General features: G+C 34.2%; 3 protein-coding genes across 3 annotated transcripts; 1 reads left to right on the top strand and 2 right to left on the bottom strand.

Annotated features, from left to right (window-relative positions):
• The first annotated feature begins 424 nt into the window (after window positions 1-424).
• On the top strand, window positions 425-5,507 carry LOC133205027 (gamma-aminobutyric acid receptor subunit alpha-2-like). Its single transcript, XM_061340769.1, has 9 exons — window positions 425-433; window positions 571-693; window positions 851-1,048; window positions 1,408-1,674; window positions 2,003-2,158; window positions 3,127-3,306; window positions 3,426-3,473; window positions 3,623-3,697; window positions 5,304-5,507. Exons 1-9 carry the CDS (start codon window positions 425-427, stop codon window positions 5,367-5,369), a joined length of 1,122 nt encoding a protein of 373 aa, XP_061196753.1. The 3' UTR covers window positions 5,370-5,507.
• Window positions 5,508-8,448: 2,941 nt separating this feature from the next.
• LOC133205026 (uncharacterized) lies at window positions 8,449-9,630 on the bottom strand. Its single transcript, XM_061340767.1, has one exon. It carries the CDS (start codon window positions 9,628-9,630, stop codon window positions 8,449-8,451), a length of 1,182 nt encoding a protein of 393 aa, XP_061196751.1.
• An 8,882-nt stretch (window positions 9,631-18,512) lies between these two features.
• LOC133171918 (cytochrome P450 2F5-like) lies at window positions 18,513-21,050 on the bottom strand. Its single transcript, XM_061306710.1, has 4 exons — window positions 20,565-21,050; window positions 19,225-20,031; window positions 19,009-19,108; window positions 18,513-18,787 (listed from the first exon to the last, which is right to left on the bottom strand). Exons 1-4 carry the CDS (start codon window positions 20,980-20,982, stop codon window positions 18,547-18,549), a joined length of 1,566 nt encoding a protein of 521 aa, XP_061162694.1. The 5' UTR covers window positions 20,983-21,050; the 3' UTR covers window positions 18,513-18,546.
• Window positions 21,051-21,083: the final 33 nt, after the last annotated feature.

Here is a 21,083-nt window from a genome sequence, read left to right as displayed (position 1 = left end):
AGATTGGACTGCATTTATAATCATCTGTGAGGTGTTATTTCCATTTTTATTTGATTCCGATATATGCAGTAGACCATGAATCAAAGTATACACCGTATTTTGTAGCGTACTGCATGAAGAGCCTTTTTTAAAAGTCATTGTCCTGTAAGTACAAAGTGTCTAAGTAAACCTTTTAAATTAAAATCTTTCTGGTATTGTTGAATGGATTAAACAAACATTGACATTCAAATATGTACATATAAACATCAAAACATTGATTTTTAACACCTTACACACTTTTATAAAAAAGCAACATCGTGTATTCTAGAGGATAAATGAGCCTCTTATCCACCGTTTAATCCTGTTTATATTATTTAATATTAATATCATGTATACATTTATTCTAACTTCAGGCAGAACATAAAGATTTGGCTTTAGTAAAAACATGAAAAAAGTAAGTATACATGTATTTGTATATCACGGGTAGCATTTTTTTTTTATTTTTTCATTCACTTTTTCAGACTCAAACTAAAAAACTAAAAACGACTGCATGATATTAATGATTTAAGAACTATATTTGTTTGTACACAGAGAACGGTTTATGTCCGTGTTGTATTTCTGAAAGTCGGCGAAATCGACACGGTAAAGGAGAAATACTGTGCAGACGTGTTTGTCCAAGCAAGATGGCGGGAACCATCATTGGATTTCTGTCAAGTATGTGTGCAGCGGAAAATTGGGGGGTTGGGGGGGGGGTAACTTTTAAGGGGTTTGAGATAAAGATGACAAAACATGGCATCTATATCATATATTCCTGATGAGTGTGCTACCGTTTAAATGAGAATTGTATATACGGTAAACTTATTTTTTATAGCATCTTCGAAACACAAAATTGGACAATTACTGGGACCCTAGAATGTCGGTTCAAAACGTGATAGACTCAAAAAAGAAGAAAGTGTTAAAAGAATTGACTTTCGGTCCCAATGAGGAGGCGTATATCGTAGAGAAGAGAAAACTAAGCGGAAACTTCTCCGAGAAATTGGAGCTTGGGGACTTTCCTTTTGATCATCAGGTACAGACTTACTATTATTTACGTGTGAAATTAAGTTTATGCAAGATTTAGATGTATCTTTGATTTAGTTTTTCTATTAGTAGCAGCGCTAAATTCAGACATGCCATAACCTTTTCTTTTCTTTTTTTTTTTTTTTTTTGCTTCTGGTTAACAATTTTGTAAATAGAAAATACTTCAGTTCCCATATTTTTACTTTGTGAATGATATTTTCTTATCCTTCATCAAGCGTTGATGTTTGTGTTATCTATTTTCCTTTTTTACTCTTAAAAATGAAGGGTAAGTGTTATTCTTCAACTGATATTATAAGCTTACTAGGGTTATCAGCATTACTTAAAAATCACTGACGTTACTTTTAACAGTATTTGAACCTGATTATTACGTCAGAAATTCCCGCCAGTGAATTAGAATTTGTGGAGGACACGGAGGAACTGAGTACCATTAATGTGTCCTGCTTTGTGGATGTCCAGGAGTGGTCACTTTATGACTATGTAGATTTTGTTCCTTACACAGAGACTAAAGTGTTCTCGCAGAAACGAAATGTCAACGCCAAGTTCCCGGGCATTTCTGTCGGCTGCTGTGCAGTCAGACGCGCGGGATTCTTCGTTTGGAACGTTATTGTGATAATGGTAAGACTAAAAACTGCTCACTCTATTCAGTCCTTAGAGATATATTCTTAATATACAATGCTATTTCAACATATTAAGGTTCACTGATACTCTGATAAGAGAGATAACTTTCACTGGGATAAATTACTTAAGTACTACTTTATAAAATTGTCAAATTAACAAGGCAATTTCTGTCAAATTTTGTCATAATTTAGAATTCTTTTGAATAATGATAAGCGTTAAGGACAGATTTTATATGAGTGAACAGAGGGGGAATGAACTGTAACCATATTTGTTTTATTATTACATACACATATATGTGCCACTTCTTTCTATTTTATTATTACAGACACTTATATGTGCAACTTCTTTCGCGACGTTTGCAGTCAGTCGTAAACTACCTCAAAACAGACTACAATTATCCATTACTTTGATGCTGACGGCAGTTACATTTAGATTGACGACAAATGCTAATCTTCCAAAGATATCATATCACACCCGTCTGGTAAGTGCAATAAATGCTTATATCTACTTAATTTAAATATATCGCGAACGTATGTCTGGGAAGTGCTACTTCGATGTCAAGTCAGTTTCTTTGCGTGTGAATTTAAAGCAAACTTTTTATGTATCGTTATTTTTATTATCTCCTTCAGGAAACTTACCAACTAATTACTAAAAATTCAGTGCATTAATACATTTACAATGGTTTCGATAAGTGTAACAGTATCTTACAGTATATTTATATTAGGAATCGGAAAATAATTGCAAAATACGACGACGTTTCATATTCAGATGGTTAATCTTTTTAGAGATTTTTAAATATAAAAACTTGTTTAATCTATTTAATTAATGAAGTAATTAATTAGTATTTACCACTTAGACTAATTTATTCTATTTAAAGTTTGAATATATATATGATTTCACAAGTACTAATTAATAGTTAAAACAGATTACGTCATTAGTTCTCGATAGTACACGTCGTTTGAATTATGTGGGTATGTTGATTTATGTTTTACCACCTGTGGATGACCATATTTTCCATACATGTAAACTATATTTAATGAAAATATAGTTTATCTGATAATATAGTTTCACGATAGTGATTCCAAGACTATCAACTTTTAACTATAGTTAACAAATGCGAATTATAGTTTACAAATGATAATTTATGATGATTTTATATTTATAAATAAAACCTAATCATTAAATTCATTCACAGGCAGATAAACTTGATTTAACGTTGGTATGAGATAGTTTACGACCGTTTAATATAGTTTTACAGATGAAAACAACAGTTCAGAAACCGTTAACTATACGCTTCTTAAACAATAGTTTACATGTAGTTTATCAACTGTACAACTATATTTTAATCTCTCTTTTTGTGAATTTGGCGTACAGTTTATACATGTAGATTTAAAAGTAATATTCATTTTATATTGGCACCATTTTACAAATGCAGCATTCTGATTGTAGGACAAGTTTATCCTTACCAACATGTTCTTTAACTGGTTGGTGACGGCGTGGCACGCACTTATAACCAGATTTGAGTACGATGAAGTCCTCCAGGAGACCATGGATAACTGGGCTTTTGTAGTTTTTCTCATCTCTTACGGCGTATTCCTACTTGTATTTGGTATCCTAGTTCTAATAACTGTAAGTCCTTATGATTCGTTAGAAACGAATACATAAAAACGAATTATATATTGATTATAACGGTTTTCAGCTGAATATAAAACATGGTATAGATATATTTTCTGTTGTGTGATTTTCAGTATGTTATTAGGAATAATGAATTAGAAACCAAACTACACAAGTACGAGGTGAGTATCTCACTGTACCCATATCAGCAATTTATACTGTATGAAGAATAAGTAGTTTTTTAAGGCATAACTGTCTAGTATTTTGGTTTTATGATGTGACAAAAAACATTTGAAAATGTAAATATTAATATATAATAATGTGCTTACAGGAAAAAGCTGAGAAACTGATGGGCGGAGATTGGAAGGACTCCCGGGAAAAAGAACACGAAAAAGTCACCGTCAAAGTAAATACCTGTAGATGTTTAAGGGGAACATCTTTGATTTTTGGAAAACCTTACTGAATATCTACAGTTATACCTTAACTAAATATTCATTTGGTTATACTTCATATTTGTGATATTCATTAAATGCCCGATACTTCGTGTAATAGCTGTTAAAAATGTAAGTGCATACCGTATATACTCGCCCATAAGTCGTTTTTGTTTGTTTGATTTTTTGGGGGGGGGGGTGTTAAATTTTTCTATCCAAAACTCTACGTCCGACTTATAGGCGAGTCCTTAAAAGATAGGTATTTTTCTGATCGGCGAAATGTAGTATTTTTTAAATAAATCCGACGATTATCGTAATCAAAAGTCGGATATATTATATCATTTATGTATTCTAGTATTATGCATTATAAAGGTACAAATATTATTTTATTTTACCTCAAGTGTGTATTATTTATTTTGTTATGTTATTTACATAAGTAATATTGTTTCAGTAACTCGTGCCCTACTGTAAATCTATCGCTTATCGGTAAAATTGAATTGCGACCCTGATATAACGCCAGTTTGGCATTAATTATTCAATTGTACTGTCTAAAATATTTCGATAAAAGATTTAATATTTTGAAAGAATATTCAAAACATAACTCTTAATATTCGTTTGTTAATGAAACTTATTGTTTCCCATGTACACGATTTTCTCGGGGCGCGTGCCACTAAGTAAACACAGTTTCAGGTAGATTAAGAGACAATAATTGTTTAGATAAACGAATGAAAATTGAATCATGTTAATAATAATAATAATAGATCAAGTGTAGCTTTTATAAAATCAATAACAACAGATATGACTCGGACATTGAGCACCTCGTAATTAGAAAAATTCATAAAAATCATCGGAATGTTATATATTGATTTGATCTGTAATACTAAATAAGAATGTTTTTTTTTTATTTTCAAGTGGCTAAGTATGTAATAAATAAAATTATAAAACACACTTAATATATCTTTATTTTAATTGGGAGAGTTAAAAGAAGGAAGGTAGAAAAAGAAGGTTAAAAAATTGTTGTGATCAGTGTTCAAAATATCTAGACGACAAGGTATATTAACTCTTTTAAAAACAAAACGTATGGATGGATTTAACAAAATGGTAGCTGTCTGGTTCGTTGAAAAATAAAAGGTTTACTATCGATATCATATCCCAAAATATTATTTAAACACAGGTAACTACATCAGAATATTAATATGAAATTGATTTGTTGAGAAGAAAAAAGATTAAATATCGGCGTCATTTCTCAAAATATTATTTGAAAAACGGGTTTAGATTTATTTTAAAACTCTCAACCGATTCTAGCAAAAAGTTGTACCGATTAATAAGCGGGTCAATGGCAAATCCCTAAAAAATAATAATACATCCGACTTATAGGCGAACTGACTTATTGGCGAGTATTTACGGTATGTGAAATGTAGATGATCATATAATACTTGAAAGAGGATACCTATTACGGATTCGTTACATATTTAATGCTCATACGATTTAGAAATGTGGTATTTCTTAGTATATAACATACCAATGTGTGCGTTTTCAGTAGATATACCGAATATAATCAAAGTTTGCCACTATTTTTAGAGACGAGCCGGATTATCCTACACAACCCCCGGTACAGCAGCCTCTGTGTCCCCCATGCATGCCTGAAGCTCCATTATAGCGGTGTCATCCCAAAAGCTTTAAACGATATACATCAGTACTTTCCATTGCATTACTGATATATTGTTATATAGAACTTTAAATCTGGACTTACCTCGAAGTGCTCAATATTTTGTCATTGTTGTGAATAGCATATGTTTATGTAATATGCAATAAAGAATTTGAAACTTCTAAGAGCCAGTTTGAAAATGAGTTTGAATTGCTAGTCTTGCTGAAATATTTAAAAACCTGAGTTTAATGTAAGCATAGAAACTAAATTGGATTACTCTCTCTTGCTTTAGGAAACATTTCAATAAAAAAAAAATGAAAAAAAAAGCTTATCAATAAATCATTTAATTTCTATAAAATAATTGATTCTGATTGGATAAAAAATTCTTTTGATAACTGCATCAATAAAATCTGGAGTTCACTTGCACTTAGCAGCCGGAACTACTTTGGCTGACTTTACATGTATATTTCCCGCTTCCATATTACTTTTGAAAGAAAAATGAAATTCTTTTACTCTATTTTCCTGAATTTCAAAACTCGTCCGTTACGTTCCTGAGTTATTTTCTACTTTAGTTTCTTTTCGAATTATCCCCCTTTGCTAAACAAATCAGATCGTCTGCAAATGACAACAATGCAGTTGCGGGAAAAAAGGAAAGAAATCATCATACGTATATTAAATGTTTGTGTTTGAGATAACTGGTATGAACAATAGAACTGTGAAGAAATGTTTTTATGCTACCAAAGCGGGGAAATGCCGTTACTCTGTTAATTCTTAGGAAACGAATGCATGAGAAAAACGACGCTGAGCGAGGACGGATATTCTTTCAAAGTTAAACAGTCGGCAACAGATTCTTCCAGATATTGAAGCATGTTGTTTTATGCCTGGACATGTTGTGATACGTATATATATGTTCGGTTTGAAATTCAGATGAAGAGATGCGCATATGAAACAGAAAATTTCTGTGACCTAGAAAGAGTTGTTAAGGTTATATTTGAGTAGCTTCCCTTTACATTTACGAACCTAAAGATATCAGCTTACTGGGGGAATATAAACATTGGGATATAGCAAAAATTAATACAACAGGTAAGTTTTTGTGTTAAAACTGTTTTTGTTAGAATAATAGTAATGACACGACAATATTTGAAAACGTTGTTTGTTCGTTATACTCGGCGTCTGAAATTTTAGACAACTAAGCTAGGCCTAGCCTATGTGTTGGACAGTCATTCGATCGTTCTCAAGTTAAATCTCATCATTGAAAGATAAATATTAAATGATAAGAAATAAATCTTATAATTTTTTCTTTCATCGATGTATCATAGAAAGCTTATACGTAAAATTTCATCAATCCAATGCGCATAGATCTGTACATTCAGCCATTTTGAAATTCAGCAACGTTGTTGTGATGTATTCCTTATGGTTACTTATGGTTACTTATGGTATTTTTCCAACACAGGTCCTGTCAAGGTCCTCTTCGTCGGACTCCAAACTTGCTTTGTGACTACTTGGGTGACTACTTGGGTGACTACCGGTGTAATCGGTTTTAAAATCTACTTTGTAATTATAGAGCACATCCTGGTCCTTCCAGAAGTTGTCTAGTCTATTCTTGAAAGTATTCAGAGTTTTAGCACTTACAACATCCTCTGGTAAGCTATTCCATAGACTGACAGTTCTAACACTGAAGCTGAATTTTCTTATATTGAGTCTCGGTCTCTGTACAAACAGCTTCTTGGAATTCCCTCTTCCTTGTTCCCTAGTAACGTGGTCTCTCCTTAACTTGATAAAGTCTGCTGCTAATGGGTCATACTTTCCACTTGTTATTTTGTACACTTCAATCATATCTCCTCGGTGGCGCCTGTACTTCAGCGTTGGTAGTTTTAGTTTCTTCAACCTTTCTTCATAGCTTAATTTTGCCAATCCTGGAATCTGCTTGGTAGCTCTTCTCTGCACTCCTTCAATCATCTCTATGTGTCTTGATTTGAAAGGGAACCAGACCGAACTCGCATAGTCTAAATGTGTCCTGACAAGTATCTTATAAAGAGGAATGAAAGTTTCTTCGTCCAAATGTTGAAAAGTTCGCCTTAACATTGCAAAAATAGAGTTTGCCTTTTTCACCTTCTCGCTTATGTGTCTATCAAAGCTGAGTTGTTCATCTATGATGACTCCTATGTCTTTTTCCTCTTGTACCTTCTCCAGAGTGCGTCCTAACAGCTCATACTCAAAGTCTTGGTCTGGGTCTTTCTTTCCAATGTGCATGTGTTTACATTTTTCTGGATGGAACTTTAAGAGCCAGGTGTTACTCCATTCTGTTAATTTCTCAAGATCTCTTTGAAGTGTCATTTTATCTTCCCTACCCTTAACTATGTTGAAGATTTTCGTGTCGTCGGCAAATAGGTACACAGTAGAGCTCACGATATCAGGGAGATCGTTGATAAATATGACGAACATTATCGGCCCAATTACTGACCCCTGCGGAATGCCGGAAGTTACGCTATGCCATTTAGATGTTGCCCCGTTTATGGATACTTGTTGTTTCCTTCCACTTAGGTAGTTCCTTATCCAGTCTATAAGTTCTTTCCCTATTCCATATGCTTCCAGTTTCTTAAGCAGTCTGTTATGTGGGACAGTATCAAAGGCCTTCTGATAGTCCATGTAGATACAGTCAACATCATGTCCACTGTCCAAAGCCTCTGTCCATTCCTCTAATACCCTTAACAGTTGTAGTGAAGTTGATCTACCACTGATAAAGCCATATTGTTTAGTTGTAAAGAGGTTGTTGCTTACAAAATGATCTATTATGTGGTCCCTAACTAGTCTCTCCATGACTTTACACACCACTGACGTTAAGCTCACTGGTCTGTAGTTTCCTGCTATCGCCTTGTTTCCTTTTTTAAAGATCGCGCTAATGCGTGCTGTTTTCCATTCTTCTGGAACTTTTCTCTCATCTACTGACTTCCTAAAGATCCTTGCTAGGGGTTCTGCTAATTCCACTCTTAATTCCCTCAATAGCCTTGGATGCATGTTGTCTAATCCTGGTGACTTATCTGGCTTTAACAGGTTCAGTGCTTTGATAATTTCTTCCTACAGTATTCTTAATTCTGTCCACTCCTTCTTGATAGGGCGTTTGTCCAGTTCGGGTATGGCTTCCTCAGGTTCTTGTGTAAAAACGCTACTAAAAAAGACTGCTAAAATATTTGCTTTCTCTTCATCCACTTCTGTTTTATTGGACTTTGGATTTTTAGGGTCGACACACAGTTCCCCGATTCCTTGTCTCGTTTTACTTTTTGAGTTAATATACTGCCATATCTTTTTTGGGTTAGTTTTTGCCTCTTGTGCTATACTCTTTTCGAATGACTTCCTTGCTTTCCTCACAAACTTTGCCACTTTGTTCCTAGTCCTATTGTACTTTTTCCTTATATTTGGATCCTTGGTAGCCACATATTTTCTGCACAGTGCGTTTTTTTCTTTGATCAAGGTGACAGTTTCTTTGTCCAAGGGCATTTTCGTTTTTCTGCTTGGTCTGATGGTGACTACTGGCACATATTTATCTTCTATGTCCTCAATTTTTTGTCGGAATTGACGCCACATCTCGTTTACTGTGCTCTGTGACTCCAGAATGCTTTCCCAATCTGTTTCGCTAATTTCCTTCTTCATACCGGCAAAGTTAGCTTTCCTATAAGTCTTCCTCTTTTTTGGTCCGCTTTTCAGTATTGCCCTGCAAACATATTTAAAGCAGATAACACAGTGGTCGCTCTTTCCTAATGGGCTTTGGTATTCCATATCCTCCACAGCATTTTCGTCCTTTGTGATCACAAGATCCAAAATGGTTGGAATGTTCGTTCCTCTCCACCTTGTTGGTTTTGTGACGGTTTGGAACATGAAGTTGTCCTGCAGACAATCTATGAATTTCTGCTCAGCAGAGTTTTCACTTTTTGTACACAGTAGATCCCAGTCTATATTAGGATAGTTGAAATCTCCCATAATGAGATAGTGTTTGCACTTCATTTTTGAGGCTTCAGTTATCAGGTTTCTTAAACATTCATTTTTTTCTTCGGTATTGTCTGACGGTGACCGATAAATGAGGCCAACTAGGAAATAGTCTGTGCTGTTTATCTTTATTTTCACAAAAAGCTGCTCCTCAAAGGACGCTGAAAGTTTTGCCTCCTCTGCATAAAGAGAATCTTGTACATATAGAAGTAGTCCTCTACCTATGCTGCTTTCAATATTTACATGAAACATCCTGTACTCCTTCGTCCAATCCATCGTATATTCAGCTGGATTAGGTGCACATGTTGCATTTTTTGCCTTCACTTCTGTTATTCCTATTATCAATGGCTTTGTGTCCCTTATCCTGACCTGGAACTCATTGAACTTATTTCTAAATTGGTCTGCATTGGTGTAAAAGAGCGAAAGTTTGTTTATCACTTTAAAACTATATACATTATTTACATTCCTCTTTGTATCTTCTAGTCTGGATCGCTTACCCTGAGCTTTACCACTTTCCTTGCCCAAGGTGGACCGCGCACACGGTACTTGAATTCCCCCGAATCATTTTTATTCAATTCCTTGGCTTTCATATACAGTTTCTTTTCATTTTCCCTCTCTGTGCGTGTCAAATCATTTGCAAGTCGTACTTCACTGAATTCAATGTTTTCCCGCAACTTTCCACCTCGTTTAAAGAACTCCACTTTTTTTTCTGGGTTTGAGAAGGTAACGAGCAATGGACGGCGTTTCTTATCCTTATTAAATTTACCAAGTCTCACTAACTTTACCATGTTTTCATCTGCGATGTTCACTTCACAAACATCAGCAACTCCTTTCACCTGATCTCTGTTATAGGAACGACGTACTTCCTTATTGTCTGAGTCACTTTCTTCTATCCCATAGATGATCATGTTACATTCTCTGTTTTTCCTCTCATTAATTTCACTCAGTACTGCTGATACTGGCACGGTGTGTTTTCCAGATTCACTCGCAGTCTCGTCCTCTGTATCAGCTTGATTTGATTCTGTTGATTTCTGTATTGCCTCAGAAACTATCTCCCTCACTTGTTCTTCACTGCATTTCTTCTCCATCTCGTCCTCCAGATACTTAATTCTACTGTCGAACATCTTCATCATGTCTTTACATCTCTCCTCAATTTCTCTGTCCACAATGATATTTTTCTCCACTTTTTCTCGGCATGGCACACAGAACCACATGATATCACTACTGTCCATCAGATTGTATTCTTCGACCGACTTGTCCAAGCACTTAATACAAAAGTGGTCCTTGCATCGTTGGCATTCCAGTAATTTGTCACTGGGGTCAGAGAACGAGTATTTGCACAAGTTGCATTTCCAAATTTCCTCCGTGTCATTTGATCCATTTACAAGTGTATTAGGGGAGTTAGTTCTGGAGTTGTTCCTAGAGTTAGATGCTGATTTAGCAGGTCTACCTCTTCTCTTCAGTTTGTTTTCCCCGCTTTGATCGAGTTCGCCATCTTGGATTTGTTTACTAGCCATCCTTTGTTGGATATTTCGTAAATTTCGTAGGCAAAATAGATTTTCTCCACCACAGATTTATTGCAAAACCTTCTCAAGCACCTTAGAGACCTACCACCACCCTTTTTATGCAATTTGAGCTCTTTTAGTTTGCAGAAAAATAATTTTTCTCTCCTTTGTTTTTCCAGTCCATCTACACCGGAAGTCACTCCCTCACTTCCTACGCACTGTCTTCGATACTTAAATTAAATATTAAAGTGAAAGAAATTTTCATTTTATTATTTTAAAATCATAATTAAATGATAAGAAATGAAAGTAATATTTTTTTCTTTGACCGAAGTATCAAACAAAAATTTGAACGGAAAACGTTTTCGTCAATGCGCTACGCGCATTGATGACGTTTTCCGTCCAAATTTTTGTTTGATACTTCGGTCAAAGAAAAAAATATTACTTTCATTTCTTAAGACAAAGATCCCCAAATCTTAGCCACCCAGTTTTGATTTTGATGGAAATGATGTTATCTTTCCGTCATTAGCAAGAGCAACACCGAGAAGTGTTTGTCTTCATTTACATGTATTTTTGTGTCGCATGCAGAGCAGAGCGACACTTTTGGATCTCTTTACCCGGCGTCTGTCCGTCCGTCTGTCAAACCTTATATCTCCAAAATTTAAAGAGGTATCGATTTGATATTTTGCACGTATATTGCTTGGTACAATGGCTTTTGTAAATTACCATGGTTACCGACCCTTGACCTTGACCTACTTTTCAAAATTTCATAGTGCCCATAAACAGCATATTTTTCACATTTAGGAGGTAAGTCTATGCTATTTAGCATGTGCACTGTTTGTCATTATATAAATAGTGCACGTTTTTTAGGGTAATAGTTGAAATTGACACCCCTCGGAAAACCATTGTCAACCGACGCGTCAGCGGAGGGTGACAATGGTTTTCCGAGGGGTGTCAATTTCAACTGTTACCCTCAAAAACATGCACTATTTATTTTATTATACTGAATGTCTTATTGATTTCGGATGTCATAAAAAAAAATTCGGAGATCGTCGTTAAGTTCACGCTTAGAAAGCTTTCAAACTCCCCGCTTCTATTTTTCTCAATAAGAAAGCTTCGGAAAAGATTTACCAACCTCTATTTGTTTGTTTGCTCCTCAAAAAGTCCTTTATCATCTAAACTGTGGACTCACTAGGATGTTTCGTCTGTCGTTTGTTGTTTTCAAGTAAGCTACGTCGGACGCAAGCTTTTATTGACGTCGTTTATTCGGCTTCTTTCAAACGCACAACCGACGTTTTGAGAATTATACGGTGAACCGTACGCGCATGCTTTGAACGCATGTGACATTTTCGTAATGTTACCCGTTGTCAAGTGTGTTGCTAACCTGAGGGTAACATTACGGATTGTTAAATGCGTCTAAACCAATCAGATTTTAGTATTTAACATGAAAGTATAATAAAAAAACATTATGAACAAGATGTGTTTGTGAAACACTGATGCCCCCGTATGGCAATATACAGCAAAGGTTAAACTTTCTCAAATGCTAATCGAATATGTTGGTACCCAAAGTAAGGTCTTGTCTCGAGAAATATACCTGTGAAATATGAAAACCCTAGCAGCAACCACTGAGTAAAACCATTGAAAAGGTTGAAGTTTTTCTCAAAATAGGTCAAACATCAAGGTCAAATGGTCAAAATTAATGGTGCCCAAGGAAAGACCTTCTCCCAAGAAATACACAGGTGAAATATGAAAGCCAAAGCACTAATCGTTCAAAAGTTATGGCCAAGGTTAAAGTTTTCCAAAAGTAGGTCAAACTCCAAGGTCAAAGGGTCAAAGTTAATGGTATCCAAAGAAAGGTCTTATCACAAGAATTACATATGTGAAGTATGAAAGCCCTAGCACCAACCGTTCAAAAGTTATGGCCAAGGTTAAAGTTTTGCATAAGTAGGTCAAACTCCAAGGTCAAGGTCAAAGGGTCAAAGTTGTTGGTATTTAAAGGAAGGTCTTGTAACAAGAATTACCGGTACACATGTGAAGTATGAAAGCCCTAGCACCAACCGTTCAAAAGTTATGGCCAAGGTTAATGTTTTTCAAACGTAGGTCAAACTCCTAGGTCAATGTCAAAAGGTCAAAGTTGTTTATATCCAAAGGAAGGTCTTGTCACAAGAATTACATATATGAAGTATGAAAGTCCTAGCTCCAATTGTTCAAAAGTTATGGCCAAGGTTAAAATTTGGTAAAATTTTGCAAAACTGGTCAAACTCGAAGGTCAAGGTCAAAAGGTCAAATATGTTGGTACCCAAAAAAGGTCTTGTCACAAGGAATACACATGTGAAATATGAAAGCCATAATTCCAACCAATCAAAAGTTATGGGCAAGGTTTAAGTTTTGCGGACAAACAGACAGCTAGACAGACAGACGGACGGACAGGGCAAAAATATACCCCCGAATCTTCGATACGGGGGCATAAAAATACCAGTGTTGCAATCCACTTTACCTTTGATCTACTTTGCAAAATATACCCTGGAAAGTTTAATTTTACTTAGGTCTTTTTATTTTTAGAGTCAGGGCTTTCATAATTAGCATTTATACATGATACGGTAGTTTGAAACAATATGATATTCAGTTATCACTCAAACTTATATTTAAATACTATCAAAATACATCGGAATCGTATTCTACAATGGATCGTGTAGACTGACAATTGCAGTAAAGACAGACTGAAATCTCTTTTGGGGTGTTGTTGGAAACAAAACTGATAAATAATTATTTCTAATAATTTCAATTTAATTATTCATTTGAGGATGGGGAAACCATCTTTTCTTTGATTGTCAGATTATATTGCAGTCTTATACTGTCCGTGGATTTTTTTTCTTTCCAGGCAAATGCATGAATTATAATTATTCTAGTAGTAAATAAATATCTGACCACTCTTATATCTATTTACATCGTCGATGAAGCTACAAAGCAGGCGACACATGCATTCCTTAAGATACTCTAGTTTTTTTATGCCCCCGTAATCGAAGATTCGGGGGCATATAGTTTTTGCCCTGTCCGTCCGTATGTCTAGCTGTCTGTCTGTCTGTCTGCAAAAATTTTAACCTTGCCCATAACTTTTGATTGGTTGGAGCTATGGCCTTCATATTTCACATGTGTATTCTTTGGCACAAGATCTTTCTTTGGGTACCATAAAATTTGATCTTTTGACCTTGACCTTGGAGTTTGACCCACTTTTGCAATATTTTTTCATACTTAAACCTTGGCCATAACTTTTGAATAGTTGGTGCTAGAGCTTTCAAACTTCATAGGTGTATACCTTGAGACCTTCCTTCAGATACCAGCAACTTTGACCCTTTGACCTTGACGTTTGACTACTTTTGGAAAAACGTTAACCTTGGCCATAACTTTGAAACTGTTAACGCTAGGGATCTCATATTTCACATGTGTATTCCTTGTGACAAGACCTTTCTTTGGATACCAAAAACTTTTACCCTTTGACCTTAACATTTGACCCTGTTTTGAAAAACTTTAACCTTGGTCATAACTTTTGAACAGTTAGAACTAGGGCTTTCATCTTTCACAAATGTAATCCTTGTGACAAGGTCTTCCTTTGGATACCAACAGCTTCGACCCTTTGACCTTGGAGTTTGACCTACTTTTGCAAAACTTTAACCTACCTTGGCCATAACTTTTGAACGGTTGGTGCTAGGGCTTGCATACTTAACATATGTAATCATTGTCACAAGACCTTCCTATGAATATCAACAACTTTGACCCTTTGACCTTGGAGTTTGACCTACTTTTGGAAAACTTTAACCTTGGCAATAACTTTTGAATGGTTGGTGCTAGGGCTTTCATACTTCACATATGTAATCGTTGTCACAAGACCTTCCTTTGGATACAAACAACTTTGACCCTTTGACCTTGGAGTTTGACCTACTTTTAAAAGATATAACTTTGGTCATAACTTTTGAACGGTTGTGCCAGGGCTTTCATATTTCACATGTGTATTTCTTGGGAGAAGGCCTTTAATTTTGACCATTTGAACTTGTTGTTTGACTTACTTTTGAAAAACTTTAACCTTTTCCATATCTATTCAATAGTTGCTGCTAGGGTTTTCATATTTCACAGGTATATTCCTCGAGACAAGACCTTACTTTGGGTACCAACATATTTGATTTGTATTTGAGAAAGTTTAGCCTTTGATACGAGTTGCCATACATGGGCATCAGTGTTTCACAAACACTTCTTGTTTTTCTCATGAACCTTTAATTTTTTTGAAGGGGTGGGGGTGGGCATCACTCTTGCAAATATTATTCCAAAGGCACTGAATACTTTTAAGATTTATTCAACATAAAAGAAAGAAAAAAAATAACAGTATAATGGTATAAGTCAATATAATAAAACAAAATCAACAAAAACGACTAGATTCTTATACATTTATCAATAAAATTTAAGGAGACAATGGTCATATTTAAAAGATGTATACAAGTATATAGTCATATCTTAAAATATGTAAATTGATAACAAAGGTATTTCAAAAGAAATACCAGGTCCTCATAACTATACATACATGCATACCATAAGAAATGGAACAACTATTTACCACTTCTGTTACAATGTAAACAAAACATTCATTAATTTCTGTATTAAAATGGCATAAACCTTGTTTAACAGAGAATTCATTGTGGTCCCCATTGCTCTATATCAAAATATATGTATGCAACTATTAAACACAAAATTAAATATACAAAACAAATTAATGTATAAAGTTTGACTAGAATTAATAAATCACAAACAGCATTTTTGATAAGTTAACTCTGCATTGAATATGCATGTGCATGTGCAACATCTGACATGGAATTTTAATCATGTTCCAATGTACATTATTTCAAAAAAAAAAAAATCAACATTTAAATTTGATAAGTATTTTCTTTATAACAACTAATAAACTGCTCAGAAAAATTTTAGAATTCAATTAAGCTTTGAATCAATATTTTTTGACATGCATTGTGTCAATAAAACATGGACGGGTGTGTTGACAAATTAAATAACGATCGAGCATGATACAATGCGTGTCAAAAAATATTAATTCAGTGCTTATATTTATATTCTCAGAAAACATTTTTTTATGGATCAAGTTTGTCTTGACTTCTGTAGGAATAAAATTTAACAGCCAGCTGACATGTTTGCAAACTGCATAAAGAAGCCAAGAATGTGATAAGCAGTTTTTTAATTATATCCATCTGCTGTGGATGAAAAAATAGTGTGAGTATCAACTTTTTTTAAAAAGAAGAAATATCTTATAATTATCTAATGTCAATAAAGTTTCATTTTTACAACAGTAAAATAATAGACCCATGGGCCACAATGCTCACCTGAATATGTACAGTCATTCTTGTTTTTCATCAGCAAAGTCTTTTTCTTATATATTTCTAAGTAAAACTTAGACAACTCATTGAAGCCCCATTTTACCTTACACTACCTGAGGATGCTTCCATGTAAATGCCTAATCATGGATTTCCTGTTCTTGAAAAGAGAATTTTTAAAGAAATTAAATAATTTTAATTAAAATTTTCAGAAATTTCTATGTATTCCCATGTATAAGTTTTATCCCCATTGTGACCCATCCTTTCCTCAGGGGCATGATTTGAACAAACTTGAATATACACTATCTAAGGATGAATCCATGTAAATATGAATTGACATGGTTTTGCCATTCTTGAGAAAAAGATTTTTCCTATTTTTTTTTTTTTTTTATATTCTCCTATGTAAAACTGTGATTGCCCATCCCCACTCCATCCCTCAGGGTCATGATTTGAATCTACACTACCTCAGGATGCTTCCATATACCCGGTAAATATAACTGATCACAGCTTTGCTGTTCTCGAGAAGATTTTTAAAGATTTTTCCTACTTATACCCATGTTAAACTCTGATTACCCAAAGTAGCTCCACCCTATTCCCAGGGGTAATGATTTGAACAAAATTGAATCAACACTGTCTCAGGAAGATTTTGCATTTTAATTGTTTCATCTTTATTAGCCCAAAGGTTATTGAGAAGAGGATTTTTAAAGATTTTTCCAGTGCATCCTATATAAAATTTTGATTGCCTATTGTAGTCCCGACCCACCCCTTGAGGTCATGATTTGAACAAATTTGAATTTTCACTACCTCAGGATGTTTCCATTAAGATATGACTGTTCATGGCTTTGCTGTTCTCAAGAAGATTTTTAAAGATTTTACTTATATATACCCATGTAAAACTTTGATCACCCATAGTGGCCCCACCCTATCCCCTGGGGTAATGATTTGAAGAAACTTGAATCTCAATCATGTCAGGAAGCTTTCACATAATTTTCATTTTTTTCCTGGCCCAGTGGTTCTTGAGAAGAAGATTTTTCCCACCCAGTTTTTTTACTTTTTCATAATTACCTTCCCTTGGAAGAGGATGTGGCCTTTAATTTTAACAAACTTGAATCCCCTTAACCCACGGATACTTTGTGCCAGGATTGGTTGAAAATGGCCCAGTGGTTCTGGAGAAGATGATGAACTTGTAAAAAGTTGATGACAGTGACAAGAAAAAGGACAGAAAGCGGACAAATTTTGATCAGAAAAGCTCACTTGAGCCTTCAGCTCAGATGAGCTAAAAAATAAAATAAAAATAGAATATAGATGATCATGCTACACAATGAATTCAATGAAAAAATTTCTTAAATGTATTCATACAACTTTTTTATTTTTCGTACAACATTTAAGTCATTCGGTTCTCATCTGTGTTACAGAAGACTGAATGCTAAAAGTTTTCTACACAGTTTCTTACTTGTGACAAGGAAAATACACATTTAACTAAAAATAAATATTCTTCAATAACACAGATGAGAACTGAATCACCAAATTAAGAAGGTGTTTAAATACATTAATTTTTTTGTGTGTGTGTTGAATACCATGATCAAACTTTTCTATTTTATTTTCTTATTTAACTTTTTTTAAATGACAAAAGATATAAATCACTTCCTCTTCTTTTTGCACTATTTTTCACTCACAGCTGAAGGAGAAGGGGAAATCGATAAATACCATTTCTGGCTGACCTTGTTTTGTAGTTTGTTTACAAGCTGGTTAAGCATTTAAATCTTATTCTAAAACAAGTAAAGATAAACTTGATCCATAAAGAAACTCTACCTGAGGATATCTTATAAAGAGAAGGATTGAATTAATATTTTTTGACATGCATTATGTCATAACACAGAAGACTGACTAATTTTGCTATAGTGCAAAAACCCCTTAGTCAATTTATCAGCACAGCCCTCCGTGTTATGACACAATGCATGTCAAAAAATACTAATTCAGTGCTTAACTAAAATATTCTTCTATACATATACATGTCACTTTTGTTGAACCCTTTGTTATTTCATTAGCATTCTCAATTACTATCAGATAAAATGGGTAAAAATAAGGTCTTCAGTAATTAAGGGAACAATAAATTATTTACATCAGTTTCATTTATTCATTTATTGTTTTTATTTTCAATTTTATTTTTTCTGTAATTAAGAAAAAAGTTAAATTTATGACGGTCAAACACAAACGTATTATTTCTAATCATTATATCAGAACACACTCAAAATTTTATTCCAAATAAATATTCAAAATCTGATTCTCCCATTATTACAAACCAAACCTCTAGAAGTTGTCTAATATTCCTCCCTGCTAATAATTTTGACTTTAAAGGGTTTAGGCTGAACAGCCTGTTGATAGGTGGACTCCAAGTTATGAGTGGTTCCTTCTGGTCTGACATAAAGCTGATGCATGATGTGTGTGAAAAAGATAAATACCTCCACATCAACCAGGCTTTCCCCAGGGCACCGCCTGTCCCCCAGTCCAAATGGAATGAAAAATTCGGGAATGTGAAGTCCACCGCTGGAATCTAGAAATCTTTCAAAAAATACAAGATCACAAATTTTTTATCACATGACCAGATTTCCAAAGCATAAAAAATATGAGATATTTAAGATGAAAAAAAATCAGATTTATTGTGAATCTATGTTACATAAGATTATGTGGATTGGCAAACTACTGCTTTTTCCTATTAAACCTTCAATTTTATACAGTTGATATTACATATTAATATACATGTATATCCATGCATGTTCTACCTTAGTGGATTAAATTTAGAGGGATTTTTCCAGAGTTTTTTATCATGATGTAGACTCCAAACACTGAACATCATAATGGTGTTTTTAGGAATGTTGTACCCTTCAATAAAAAAACTTAATATTTTTCATAAAATGTTTATGTCAGTTTAATTGTATAAAGTACTTCTTTATAATCAGATATTATTATTTAACAGTGTAATGTCTAAAAGTGTCTACCTTGAAATAAACAGTTTTTCACAGCTCTATGTGGATGAAGGAATGGAAACAGAGTGACAATCCTTTGTACTTCTAGTATTATAGCCATTGTGTAGGGAAGGAAAGGTTGGTCAACTAATGTTGGAAACCTCTTCCTACCAACAACTTGATCCATTTCTTTCTGCATTTGTGTTTGAACATCAGGAAAAGCTGCCATGTATCCCATCAGCCATGTTAATAATGCTGGTACAGAAGAAAAGCCCCCACCTGCCAACTCAAGGAGGATACAGTCCATGTCGTCCGAGTCCAATAACTCTCTATCCTCTCCCGCCTCAATAAAAATCAGAAGCTGGTCAACAAAATCTCTTAAATCATTAGGGTTGTAGGAATCTTTATGCTGATTCAGAAGAATTCTTTGAAATTTTGTCAATAAACTAGCTCTCTCTTCAACTTGTCTAATTTGTTGTTTAAAAAAGGGTTTTAAAAAGGGAAAGTAATTATATAACTGAATTTTCATAGCTTCTTTTCTGTCCTCCAAAGAATCATAGATTTCATGTGTTATAGGATCATCTGCATCATATGTATCCTCAAATAGCAGTGTCATCATGATGTGCAAGTGAGCAAATTTGAAGCACTCTGCCGGATCAAAGGCTCCCTCCTCATTCAGAAAGAAGCACATCAGACTGAGCGTCTCCTTCACTACAATTTTCTCTACAGAATAAGACAGGTGCCCTCTATCAGGATGAGGATTCCAGTGGCTGTTTAGACTATTTATCACAAAGTCTCTCTTAATTTGAGTTTTCAGATCAAAGTCCGCTGTAGAAATACCTAAAAATAAACTTCTCATTGCAATACATTTTTCATGCTAAATTTACACCACATAAATTTCGATAGAGTTGGCAAAATCAGGATAACATAGCAACAAATACTCACACAATTATAGAAATGTCTTAATTTTGTCAACTTATGGATATTTTGATAAAACTGATAATATACATTAACAGCAAATATTATTTAATAAATGCATCATCCCATTTAAATGTTATTATTTATTAGAGACTGTTTAAAACATAGAAGTCAATTACTTAATACTACATAAATTTTGTAAACATTATCTAATGATGTTCGATGGGCCTTTGCCAATTGTTGTAATTGTGTTTGTGCCAATAAATATTTGTACTTGTATTTATTTTACTGTAAATTTCACAGTTTCTATGAATAGTTAGATAGAATGTTCTATCATTAAAATGATAAATGTCCTATGGATCCGGTTTAACAACTGTGGTGAAGGCCTGTCCAGAGACACAGTTATATTAATCTAACTAGTGAATAGTAAACACCTATTTAAAATTTGAAAATACCTCTTTGTCTGTTTCCCATAAACAAATTATGGAAAACCGTAAAATTTGGTCTGCCATCAAAGTTGTTATCTGGATCTGTCAACCCTTCTAGAATGCCTTCTTGAGAACACACCACAACTATATTCCATTTTCCTGCTTTGATACTGAAAATATCTCCATACAATTCTCTTAGATTTGCCACTCGTATGTGGGATTTTGACTTAAAGAAATCTAAATTTCCAATAAATGGGAATGATATTGGACCTGGTGGATAATTTGTTCGTTGCTTTCGCCACAAATACACTAGGCTAACACAAAACGTCAATAATAAAAAGAAAATGTTCGGAGCCCTGAAGTTACATTTTGTTACATACGACTGGAAAATTTCATCTGATGAAAGTATCAAGTTCGTAACAGACTCAATTAAGGTTTTGTTCATTTTCACGCGAGTTTTCAATACCCTTGACAGGAACAGAGAAAATTCGAACTAAAAATAAATACACTGCTTAAACGCTCTCTAGTACTTATTAAAGAAACATC

This window comes from Saccostrea echinata, unplaced genomic scaffold (genome assembly GCF_033153115.1).
Source record: "Saccostrea echinata isolate AGI-Se365-2 ecotype Australia unplaced genomic scaffold, CSIRO_AGI_Sech_v1 ptg000054l, whole genome shotgun sequence".
Classification (NCBI taxonomy): domain Eukaryota; kingdom Metazoa; phylum Mollusca; class Bivalvia; order Ostreida; family Ostreidae; genus Saccostrea; species Saccostrea echinata.
This window is presented reverse-complemented; position numbering and strand designations above follow the sequence as displayed.

Excerpts from the sequence above, each read along its gene's own strand:
- LOC133205027 (XM_061340769.1), top strand. Across the intron at positions 1,675-2,002 it reads GGAACGTTATTGTGATAATG|ACACTTATATGTGCAACTTC; the intron begins GTAAGACTAAAA and ends TTATTATTACAG. Across the intron at positions 3,698-5,303 it reads ACGAAAAAGTCACCGTCAAA|AGACGAGCCGGATTATCCTA; the intron begins GTAAATACCTGT and ends CACTATTTTTAG.
- LOC133171918 (XM_061306710.1), bottom strand. The coding sequence starts at position 20,982 with ATGAACAAAACCTTAATTGAGTCTGTTACGAACTTGATACTTTCATCA. Across the intron at positions 20,032-20,564 it reads TATGGGAAACAGACAAAGAG|GTATTTCTACAGCGGACTTT; the intron begins GTATTTTCAAAT and ends GTTTATTTTTAG. Across the intron at positions 18,788-19,008 it reads TCTAAATTTAATCCACTAAG|ATTTCTAGATTCCAGCGGTG; the intron begins GTAGAACATGCA and ends ATTTTTTGAAAG.
- LOC133205026 (XM_061340767.1), bottom strand. The coding sequence starts at position 9,630 with ATGGATTGGACGAAGGAGTACAGGATGTTTCATGTAAATATTGAAAGC.